General features: G+C 51.1%; 1 protein-coding gene across 5 annotated transcripts in view; it reads left to right on the top strand.

Annotated features, from left to right (window-relative positions):
- Positions 1-12,159, top strand: part of ZNF609 (zinc finger protein 609) — a 126,033-nt gene that overhangs the window by 64,514 nt on the left and 49,360 nt on the right. The window contains exon 1 of one of the 5 annotated variants that reach the window (XM_075132945.1): positions 11,903-11,971. The exons of the other annotated variants lie outside the window; for them this stretch is intronic. Coding sequence (XP_074989046.1) covers positions 11,918-11,971 — 54 coding nt within the window. The 5' untranslated portion in view covers positions 11,903-11,917. Of the gene's footprint in view, positions 1-11,902; positions 11,972-12,159 lie in introns of those variants that run through there. 5 annotated transcript variants of the gene reach the window in all.

The raw sequence follows: 12,159 nt of genomic DNA on the forward strand, positions 1-12,159 counted from the left end.
CTGGAACCACCTCTCAGGTAGTTGAAAGCAGCTATCAAATCCCCCCTCATTCTTCTCTTCTGCAGACTAAACAATCCCAGTTCCTTCAGCCTCTCCTCATAAGTCATGTGTTCCAGACCCCTAATCATTTTTGTTGCCCTTCGCTGGACTCTCTCCAATTTATCCACATCCTTCTTGTAGTGTGGGGCCCAAAACTGGACACAGTACTCCAGATGAGGCCTCACCAATGTCGAATAGAGGGGGACGATCACGTCCCTCGATCTGCTCGCTATGCCCCTACTTATACATCCCAAAATGCCATTGGCCTTCTTGGCAACAAGGGCACACTGCTGACTCATATCCAGCTTCTCGTCCACTGTCACCCCAGGTCCTTTTCCGCAGAACTGCTGCCTAGCCATTCGGTCCCTAGTCTGTAGCTGTGCATTGGGTTCTTCCGTCCTAAATGCAGGACCCTGCACTTATCCTTATTGAACCTCCTCAGATTTCTTTTGGCCCAATCCTCCAATTTGTCTAGGTCCCTCTGTATCCTATCCCTGCCCTCCAGCATATCTACCACTCCTCCCAGTTTAGTATCATCTGCAAATTTGCTGAGAGTGCAATCCACACCATCCTCCAGATCATTTATGAAGATATTGAACAAAACCGGCCCCAGGACCGACCCCTGGGGCACTCCACTTGACACCGGCTGCCAACTAGACATGCAGCCATTGATCACTACCCGTTGAGCCCGACAATCTAGCCAGCTTTCTACCCACCTTATAGTGCATTCATCCAGCCCATTCTTCTTTAACTTGCTGACAAGAATACTGTGGGAGACCGTGTCAGAAGCTTTGCTAAAGTCAAGAAACAATACATCCACTGCTTTCCCTTCATCCACAGAACCAGTAATCTCATCATAGAAGGCGATTAGATTAGTCAGGCATGACCTTCCCTTGGTGAATCCATGCTGACTGTTCCTGATCACTTTCCTCTCATGTAAGTGCTTCAGGATTGATTCTTTGAGGACCTGCTCCATGATTTTTCCGGGGACTGAGGTGAGGCTGACTGGCTTGTAGTTCCCAGGATCCTCCTTCTTCCCTTTTTTAAAGATTGGCACTACATTAGCCTTTTTCCAGTCATCTGGGACTTCCCCCGTTCGCCACGAGTTTTCAAAGATAATGGCAGAACTTCCTACTCAAATCGCTCATCCTGCAGCGCTGCAAACCTTCCACCTTTGGCAGACAGCAGCCAAAGCAGAATGCCAAACCAGCTGGCTTGCTATCCGAATGCTGCTGTGAGTGCAGCAATCTACAGCTGTATGGCCCCCTTCTCCCTTTGTCTCTGGTCATTTTATTTGAAAATGTATGCACCTCACACCCTCCACCTGACTCCTGTGGACACATGTCTGCCTGAGGAGATCAGTGTATTAGCTCAGGCATGGTGGGGGTGGATGAAGTGTGATCCCAAGATGTGCTAATTGGTGTGTAAAAATCATGTTCCTTTTTAAAAAAACATACATTCCTGAGCAGAGTCTGGACGAGGGACGGAGCTGCTGGAGTGCTGGCTGGAAGGCGTGTCTCAAGGGATATGAGAGAGAGGGGGGTGTAATGTGCAAAGTGTCAGGGAGGCTATTCCAGGTACAGGGTACTGCCTGAGAGAAGTAGTGAGTTGGTTGGAGAAGAACACAGCTATCTTGAATCCCAGCCCTCTGCTTGCGCTTAGAACACAGTTGCCCTTAGCTGTGTGTGTGTGCCGTATCTGGAAGCCACACTTGTGTGGGGTATGCACAGGACTCCCCAGTACATCATGTGATGCAGTTTATTTCTTGCTCACCCTCCTTCCCTAATCTCACAGTCAATCAGACAGAGCTGGCTTTGTGACTGGAAACCAATAGAATCTCGCTTTGCAACTTGAGCAGAACCTACGGAGAGGAAGAGATAAGAGAGCAAGCGGGCAGCCTCCAAATACGCAGCCTGCAAGGACTGGAACGTGCATATCATACCAAAATTGGGCTCTTTAATATTTAATAGATGGAGGGAAGATGTCTTCTCTCGCCTGAGGGATAAATAGATCTGAAATGCCTTCACCGCTTATCATATCTGAAATACACACGTCTCCCTGCAGCTCAGAAATTATCTATCTCCTCGTTCCTAGCCATATATGTATATGGTGTGTGTGTGTGTGTAAAATACCTTTCGGTATGTTCATGCTGCACCTGCACAGTGTATTAAGAATTCTTTGTGCACAGGACCCAGAGGAAATTTCTCTAATCTGCTTATAGATCTGTAGTGTGGGTTTCACACACGGTGTCTGTGTGGGGAGGATGCTTCGCTGTCTAAGCTGTCAGGCTGAACGCGGATATCAGGGGATCTCCTGTTGCCCATTAAAGCCAAGTTTCCCCTCGTGGTTGTCAAGTCATAGGGTCTCTGCCAGGTGACCCGGGAGACACAGCTTTGTTCATGAGGATTTATTTTAAATGTTTTTTTATTAATGTTTTTCTATCCATTCTAAGAGGCATCAGTGATGAGCACCGGTACTTGGCACCTGATGCCCTAAAGCCACCAGTCTACAAACCCTTAAATACAGATTGTTTTAGCCAAGGGCTATCAGATTTCTTCAGTGGGGAAGCCATATTTAAAATACCCTGCTAAACAGCCCTGCTTTGTAAAGTAAAATACTACGTCAGGTGAGGGATTTTCTTTTGTCCTCCTCTGCTTGGGGTTTATGCTCCCCATGTCCAACCACAAAGGCATATTGCTTTACTGTGATACACAAAAGCAATTTCGATGGGGTTCTGGATCATGGTTATGATGTAACACTGAAACTCTCAGAGCGTTCCAGCGGAGAATGGTCTTGCAGAAAAGCTGGCAGACAGAGACTCAGGATTCCAGGATCAATTCTGAGCCCTGTGCATGAGTTTGGGTAAATCACATGATCACTCAGTTCTCCCTCCAGTAATAATCTTTCCCTGTCTCACAGGGAGGGTGAGGACAAATTCATTAGTGCCTGTGAGATGCTCAGCTGCTGTGGTGGGGGCTGGAGGGGCAGAGAAGCCCCAAGATACAAGTAAGACCATTCTGCTGGTGTATTTTAGGATTTGTGCATTGTTCTCTATAAATGATCAGGTGACGGGGGCTATTCCTTGGCCCAGCAGATTGCACGGCCATGAAGTTTTGCCTAACTTCCTTCTGAAATGCTCCCTTACTTAATTCCACCCCATTTCTCCTATTTTAGCTCCTGCTCGCATCATCCTAAATAATTCCCTCTCCCCTCTGGTGTTTACATCCTTCCTGTGGTATAGGTTAGGATCACATCCCCACTTAACTGTTGCTTAACCAAAGTTATCCATATTTATCTCCTTTCATCTTCGCTTCTAAGTCAATCTCTTCAGCATCCTCATTATCTTTGTTCCTCTTCTCTGAACTCCTTCGAATTTGTCAATATTTTAGGTAATGGGTCCAGAACTGAATGCAAGTGCGATCTCCTGAGAACCTTCCGGAGCAAGACTGCTTGTTCTGTGCTGTGCTGCTCAGATTACATTGGCCTCCTCCCCGGTCTGTCCCGACAGTGTTGCTTTCTAGGTTATTCCCACCCATTCAGTCTATTTCCTCCCAGATGTTAGTGAGTGGTTTAGACAGAACATCCTGTTATTTCCTGGCCTTGATCCCGGTCACTCTAGGTTTCAATAGACTCTGTCACTGTTGGCAAATCTTCGCCGATCAAATTGCGGTTGAGGAGTGATTGGCTTGGCTGAGGCTGGGTGAAGCACACAGTGGTACTCTTTGTCATCCCTGATCCTGGGGCCTCTCTGCTCTGGTCCAGTTGCCTGGTGCAAACTGCTCTAACTCAGGCCAGCTGCCTGCAGCCTCAGTGGTTTGTCGTGGGCTGGCAGAGAGGAGGGTTAAGGCACGGGGAAGTGCTAGGCATAGGGCTAGTCTACACTGGCAACGCTAAAGCAGGAGCGCTTTAACGTAGCTTGTGTGGTCGCGGCAGAGCGCTGGGAGAGAGCTCTCCCAGCGATCTTAAAAAACCCCACCTCCACGAGGGGCGTAGCTCCCAGCGCTGGAACACTGTCTACACTGGTGCTTTACAGCGCTGAAACTTGCTGCGCTCAGGGGTGTGTTTTTTCACACCCCTGAGGGAGAAAGTTGCAGCGCTGTAAACTCAAGCCCATAGTCTCTTCCCTGGCGTTAGAGCTACTGCCAGCAGCTCTGTGCCAGCTGAGGATCCCCCTTGGCAAAGGAGATGCTTGGGGGCTGCTTTGCACTTGTGGTGCTGCACAAAGGAGTCGGTGTACAGCCCAGGGCTGGGGTGTAACATCACCTGCAGATGTCATTGACGTACAGTTTACTCCCCCTTTCAGATCAGGAATGCAAACAATAAGTACGATTGTCCCTAGCCCCAACTCCTGTGGTGCCCCATGTGATACCTCTCCCCATGCATGCCAATGTGCTGCTGCTCAACATTCGCCTTAATCCCGTCTCCTGTCTGGGCTGGGGCAGAGGGTTGGGTGCAGGGGCTAAGGGCTCTGGCTCAGGGTGCGGGCTCTAAGGTGGGGCTGGGGATGAGGGGCTTGGGGTGCAGAGGGGTGCTCTGGAGCTACAACGGGAAGAGAGGACTCCCTCAGCTCTCTCTTCCCCTGCAGCAGCACCCCCGTTCGGGTCGCCCCTCCCCCAGCTGCCATAGCAGGTCTGGCGGGAATTGTGTTTGGCCCACCCCTCCCCCGGCCGCCGTGGCAGATATGGCCGGGTCTGGCTTCAGGTGGGTTCCCTGAGCGCCTTCGTGGTACTAATTAGGCTTCTGCACGGCTGTGCAGCTTACAGGGAACTTAGGTCGACAGACTCGGGCTAGTGAGGCTCATGGTCGTGCTCTAGAAATAGCTGTACAGACAGCGCTTTGCAGTTGTGGCTCGGACTCTGAGGCCTAGGGAAGGGACCCTCCTTTGTTTGGTGCCTTGTAGCTGTAAATGCTCAGAACTTGTAAAGCCCCCAGTTAATGCCCTCTTCTCCCACTAGCCGAGCAATGCTAGGATGAACCAGCTGTGCTGAGCAGCCTGTGTGTGTTGGAGCAGGCGGATCAGGGCAGAGAGAGAGGGTTGTCACATGTTCTCTGTACCATAATGGGACCCAGAGCTGTCTGTGAGAACAGAACTTCCAGCAAGCCCTCCCCTGGTATAGGAGTTATATACGTTTGCCTGTGTGTCCTTTATACCCTGTTAATCCTGATGGAGATTTGCAGTTCAGTTTTGGACTCTTCATCTCCAAAGAGCCAGCCTATAGCCTTTTATAATCCTGCCTATACTTAGAAGGGTGCTGTGCTCTCACTGACTGCTGGAAGGTGAGCAGAGCCCAGAGCAAGGTATCTGCCAGAGGGGCGGTGCTTTCTGAGCAGGGCTTAGGAGGGGATTTGTGCAGGATGCTTTAATCATGGCAGGAAGGCTGCTCCTGGGGAAGAGCAGCTCTGTGTGTTTGCCTGTTAGCTCTTTAACTGAGGTCATCGTGGAAGCACTTACAGAGTGTAAGGGGATCGGGCTTTAACTTTCTATTCAAGCGTATTATCCTCCTCCTTAAAACAGAGATTAACTGCTTTCCTCCCAGCCTCCTGGGAGTTACAGGATTACCAGCATTTTTTCACTTGCTGACCAACTGATCTGCCTAAAGGAGATAGTGAGTCCTGTCGGGAAATGCAGCTTGTCCCTCCAGGTCAGAGGGACCCCAGTTCCTGGTGACAGTCAGTGCCTGCTGCTTCTGGAGTTAGCTTGATGACCAAAATTGTTGTTCACCATTTGTGTTAGAGCAGTTGCTAGGGGTTGGTGCTAAGCGTGGTACAAACATGGAATAAGAGAGTGTTCATGAAGAGCTTACAGTTCTAGTGACCTTGCAAGGTTTCAGCAATGCAGGGACTGTCTGGGCCATCTGGATGCCTGATCTTGAGGTTTGGGTTTATCTCTAGTTTGGCTGGTAACAAGCTTTGAATTCTTAGCCATTTCCATTGGTGACCACAGGGCATTAGCACCCATCCAGCATGGTGTAGATGAGAGAGGCTGGATCAGTACAAGTGGAAGGATCAAACACCCTCTGGAAACCCACCCCTAACTTTCTGTAAGATCCCAAAACTACTGAAGCCATTGCAGGAGCAGTCAGTTTGGAGCTAGAGACATAGGCTAGAAGGTGCTTATAAAATTATCTAGAGCAGGGAGTTCCAGATGTTTTTTTCCAGAGGCCCCCCATGCAGCTGCGCTAGGCCCTGTGGCCCACTATTAATGCTTCTGGAGGAATGTTATTAATTTCATTATTACAGACATATGAACAATACATACCAGCAGGGGGCCAGTACTCACAGGTGTGTCTTTCCCCTTCCGGGCTGTGGCTTGAGGGCAGGTTCCACCCCGCCTCCCACAAAGCAGTGTACCCCATTGATGCCCAGCACCCCTTCCCTTGCAGAGCCAGGGACAAAAGCCCTGACCTCATACCCCCCCAAATCAAGCCAAAGCTCCATGTTCCCCTCTTACCATAAGCTAGCTCCCCCTGGTCTCCAACCCCTGGGGATGCTGGTAGGGGGTGGCTGAAGTCCCTTGGTGTTGCCTGTCACCAGTGGCAGGCATGGCGCATTCCACTCTGCCCTGGGACTCCCACAGCTCCAGCTCAGCCTGCATGGCCCGGTACTCCTGAAGCAGGTGGGGGAGTGCCCCCTCCAGCTGGGGAGAGATGGGGAGGGTAGAGAGAGGAGACAGAATCTGTTACCACAGTCAGAGCAGGGGTTCAGCCCATGAGGGCTCAGCCACACACCAGAGCAGCGGGGATGAAAGTGCAGGTGATGGTGTGAGACACTGACGAAAGAGCAAGTGAGGCTGGCGCATGGCGCATGGTGTGTGTGGAGGAAGTATGGGCTGGTTACACAACCAGGGCAAGCAGTTGGCATGTTGAGGGGGACCTTGAAGCTGAGGAGAGAAACTTCAGTGTGGTAGATTTGAATGGGGAGCCAGTGGAGGCATGTAAGAAGTGGAGAGGTGAGGTCGGAGCAGCAGGCGATGGGGATGATCTAAGTTGCGTGTTGGATGGCTGAGGAGATCAGAGGGGGCAGGGTGGGTGTTGGGGAGACTAGAGAGCCGGCAGGGGCTTGCATGAGTGTAACTGATCAGAGTTTACCAAGCGGTCCTGCTGTGGCTACACAAGCGGAAGTAGGCTCCAGCAGAAGTGATAGCAGACTGGCTGTGCAGGGCTGAGAAGGAGGGAACAGTTTTACAGTGTCTCTTTGCACTTCAAGGGTATGTGCTTGCTCCCTTGTCAATGGGAGGTGCTCAGCACCGTGAAGGATGGGTCCAAGGGAGCCCGGGTCTTGGAGTCTACATGTTGGGTAGCCCTGCATTGATGCTCGCAGCACTGCATCGTAGATGGCATGGAGTCGAGACCTTTGTTTCAAGAGCTTCTTCCTTTAGTGGTGTGCAGTGCGTGTGCCTGCGTGGGACTCCTCCCCCGTTGCCAAACCTGAGTGACTCTAGGAGCAGCAGTGCTGGGTTGAGTCTACTTTGCCCCCTTGCTGCTGCAGCCACACAGTAGTAAGGGAAAGTCAGAGAGCTCCCAGAATACGCAATGGAGCAGGTAACCACAGTAACCAGCAGCGGTGCCCTGTGTCCGCTAATAGGCCTGCTCTGCCTCCAGTGTCCCCACGTGGCCAAAGCACCAGGGCACAGCCTCCTTGCTGGGATGGCAGGAGGTATCTTTCCATTGCAGTTCGTGGCTACATTGGAGCAGAATCCTTCGCATTTTAATTTGATAAGCAAGGGAAACCTCCGGCAGCAGATCAGAGTCTTGATGGCCCCTGGCACCAGGGAGAGGTGCTCCTGTCTCCCATCAGAAACAGTCCCTTGTTAAAACTCTCCTCAGAGCAACGTGAGTTCTTCACCAGCCCATCAACTGACTGTCTGCTTCACTGAGGGTGTGTGTCTGCATGGGTAGTTCTTCCTGATTAACTCCCTGGGTGGATGCTCTTAGCCCTGGTCTACACTGCCGGGACGGGGGGGGGGGGGGGGGGGAATCAACCTAAGATATGCAACTTCAGCTACGCAAATAGTGTAGCTGAAGTCGGCGTATCTTAGGTCGACTTACCTGGCCATGAGGACAGTGGCGAGTCAACTGCTGCCACTCCCCCGTCAACTCCACTTCCGCCTCTTGCAAGCTGGAGTTCCAGAGTCAACAGGGAGCATGTTCGGGGAGAGATCGATCACTACCTGCTTGAGTAGGGAAGACCTGCTCTTACTTCCCCACTCCTCCTGCTATTCTCAGCTTCCTCTCTCGCCTGGCAGGAGATCCCTTCTATTTTTAGGGTGATGGTGGCCTGATGGCTTGAGCTGGTGACATGGCATGAGCATTACTACCATGGGTTCTGTCCCTGGCTTTATTGCAGGCCCTTACTCTAGGGAAGAGTTTGTGCCTCTACAGAGTCTGTCATCTGGTGTTCTCAAAGCATTGCAAGCAGTGAGTTGAGCCTGTCTACAATGCAGGGGAGGAACTGGTCTTGACTTTCCAGCCCAGAAAGGGGAAGTGACTTTCTGAAGGTAACAGCAACTAAACTAGGGATATAGGAGATTCGCTTTGCCCTTAGTGTAGACAGGGTTTAGCACCATTTAAAAACATGTTAGCTGGTCCCTAGGGGAGCATAGTCAACTAGGACCAACAGTATTTTTAGGAGTATTAAGCCCTGTCTGCACAAGATGTAAAGGTTTTGTTGTTTGAAAACATTGTTATGTTTAAACACATTTGTGAACTTCCTAGTCTAGCCTGGGATAGTGAGTCAGTGTCAGAGGCAGGGATAGAACCCAGATCTTCTGGTCCCCAGCCCTGTGTTCTTACCTTAATCCTAGCCTGTCTCTTTAATGGAATGTGTAACTTCTAGGAAGTCTCTGAACCTCTCTGCTCACACCCCTACCCCCATCCATTAGAAGGTGTGTCTGCGTGCTGGAAACCACCCCAGAGGATGGGCACTTTCACGTTGGTGTGTCCTAGACACTGTGTCCAAGGACAGGTAGTGTAGTACTGGGTGGGATCTGTCATATTGCCACCTCACTGACCAATCACAGACCAGCAGCTAGAGTAGAATTCGCTGCCTGTGTTAAATACTGAGCTGCTCAGGGGGTTCTACTGCCTTTGCCAGGCTATTTCCTGTGATCTTTCAGAGGCTGCTCGTAGGTAGGCGATGGCCCTTCCCCCCTCCCCTTCTTGCAGGTTTGAAGGGCTCTGATGTTCTTCAGCTAGGGGCAAGAGAAATCACTCGGTGGTACAAAGGGGCTGGAACGAGGAGCAACAGGATACAATGGAGAAATGTAGACTCTATATCAGGCAAATCTGCCTGCTGGGGGGATGGTCTCCCCACGGAAGGAGCTGGAGCCCCTCCCCAGGGGGGCTTGGAACAAAGCGAGAGAGACAGGCAGTGTAGGGCTGCAGGCACAATCCAGCACTGGACAGGGGCTGATACCTGGAGGATTGGGTAGGTCTTCCCTGTCTTCAGCTCCTGGAGTTGATTCTGGCAAGGGATAATTATTAGATCCCAAATTAAGAGGAATCATTGGTGGCGGGGGTGGCTGTTCACATCCTCTGTTCACATCTGCTCCACACCCTCAAGGGAAAGCTCCAGTGAAACTCGAACCCAGCACATGCGCTTGAAGAAGAGCTTCCAAGTCCATGTGGTTATGGTCATGGCCAGGGCTTCTGTGAGACTTGGCTGGCAAGATGGAGAAATGCTGTGAAGCTGTTGAAGCAGCTTCCCTGCTGGGCAGCAAGGGGTCACCTTGCCAGGCTGCTGAGTGCTGTCTGAGCTGAAGCAGGGATGTAGCTGTCACTGATTTAGAAGCATTTGATTCCTGATCCAGTCAAAAAGTCTTTCCACTGACTCCAGGATTGGACCCTTGGCAGCAGCCATTCAGCACTGCTGCCCACAGGAAGTTCAAACACCCGCTCCTGCCAGTTGCGCACTGGTTGGGTTGTAGTTAACAGATGTGTCCCCCAGTGTGACCATGGCGCTGTTCCCAGTTGCAACCAACCAGCACAGCAGTCCTGGGGCGTGATCCCTCGCCAGGACAGTGTGACGCTCACGCACACAAGTGAGATGGCATGTTGTGGAATTGCTAGGGAAGGCTTTGGCTTTTGTGGTTGCCTCATTTCCTGCTGTTGCTGCTAGGGCAGGTTTTCCAAGGTCTGATCCCAGCCTCCTGAAATGTCTTGCTGCTTCTGATGGCTAAGTACATTGGGTTCTGGTGAGCCTATTTTCCCCTGGTCTTGTGTTGCGCTGCTCATGGTATAGAGCTTGTAAGAGGGGCTTGGATTGTCTTCGCTAGTGTATCTTGGGGTGGTGGAGGGACTCTGCTTTCCCTTGGGAAGGTGGAGCTGTTTCCTCATGGAGTAAGAGTAGGTTTCTTTGAGAGTAACTTCCTGTGTGTGTGAAGCAGATTTGGCCAGCTGCATCTGCACAGTACAGTCAAGCAGCTGCCTTTTCCTGGGACATGCACAGAGAGAATTCTGTCTGTAGAATGGGTGGCTGTGTTGTGTAACGGTTATCGTAGAGGCCTGAGAGTTGGGAGTCCTGTGTTCTATTCCTGACTGCCTCTGTCTTGCTGTGTGACCTGCGGCAACTTCCTCTTTGCCTCAGTTCTCCCATCTGTATAAGGGGATAATCCCATTCCCTCGTCTAAAGTCCTTTGAGATCCTAGGACCAGAATGCTACATGCTAATTGCAAGCTGTTTCTTTTTGATACTAAGGTTGTTCGTGTGAAAAGCTAAGTCTGTCCTAAGATCTCATCCACTCCTGCTGCTCCTGACATGCTTGGAAGGGGTTGCTCTGCACAGGTTGGCAGAACAGGGCTCCAGGTGTGCGATAACTGTCCGTTGCAGCTGATCACTTAGAGATCTTGTCTCCAGAGGTGAGCTGGGGCTCTCAGATGAGCTCCCAGTGAACAGATGTGCAAGTCACCAAATTCACCAGGACCATAGACACAGCACTAATGGCCCTTCTTGTGGGCTGTCTCTGTAGAGACATCTTGGAGACTGACCCCTCCTCTGCAGGTGGCCTGTCTGGGTATGGGTAGTGGTGTGTGTAGCTACAGCCAGCAGGCAGTGCTGTCTGGGCTCGCACCAGTACTAGCTGGGTGAAGTGGAGGGTTATGACTCCCTTATGCAGAGTAAACAAGGGCAGGGGGTTGTAGAAAGAAGGACCCAGGGCACAGCAGAGTGAGCTCAGCAGCGGGTGGGGCTATGGGATAGAGCTGGGGAAATGAATGCAGCGGGGGAAAGACCTTTCCCAAACTCTTCAAAAGCTGGTGAGCTAATTCTTGAGCTTCCCTCTGAAAAAGGCAGAGGATATGAGGAGTTGTCAGCCCCGTGGGGGATGGGAAATACAAGCTGCCTCTTGCAGGCAGGGCCCTATCATCATCCATCAGCTGCAGAGTTAATGGCCTTGTTGATGGGAGATGCTGTGAATCTTAAGCAGTCTGAGGGATTCTGGGGTGAGAACAGGCAGTGACAAGCACAGTGGGCAGACTTCATCCAGCAAAGCCTGTGTCACAAGAACAGACGCAGGAGCAGGGAGGCAGAGGCTGAGCCTAGGTTCTGTGATAAGGTTTTTCTTTCTCCCTCCCTCTGTTTGTAAGGGAAACAGCCAGGTTCCCAGGTGCAGTGCAAATCGTAACCATCTGGATTGGTGAGCTTAGCTTCTCCATTACAGCACGCTAAGGAATTTAGAGCTGGCACGAACACTGCTTATGCTCTACCTGCTGGGAAAGAAATCCTGACTGCTCCCCCTTCCTGTGTTCACTTCTCCTCCCTGCTCAATGCACTCGGAGCAGAACATGGCAGGAGCTGGAGCAAGAGCCCTGGGTTCTGTGGTTGCAGTGCTGGAGCTAGTTACCGGCACGCATTGAGCGGAATGGATCAGATGTTGTGTTCTTATGTCTATCGTATTCATCTGGAGAGCAGTATTGAACTTTGCTCCATTTGTGGAGGTATTGGCATAAAAATGGCACTTTTTCTCTGACTCTTCCTTGCTCTGGTGTTTACTGCTTCTTACTACGGAAACTATGATTCTATTTCGGAGCAGCCACAGTGAAATCTGCAGCCATTACAGACTCTCTGTTAACAGGCTTTGTTGCTGTTCAGTCCAGTTTTTAAAAACTGCATTGGAGCTCCAGCA

The sequence above is a fragment of the Caretta caretta genome, chromosome 10 (assembly GCF_965140235.1).
Source record: "Caretta caretta isolate rCarCar2 chromosome 10, rCarCar1.hap1, whole genome shotgun sequence".
In the NCBI taxonomy this organism is placed as follows: domain Eukaryota; kingdom Metazoa; phylum Chordata; order Testudines; family Cheloniidae; genus Caretta; species Caretta caretta.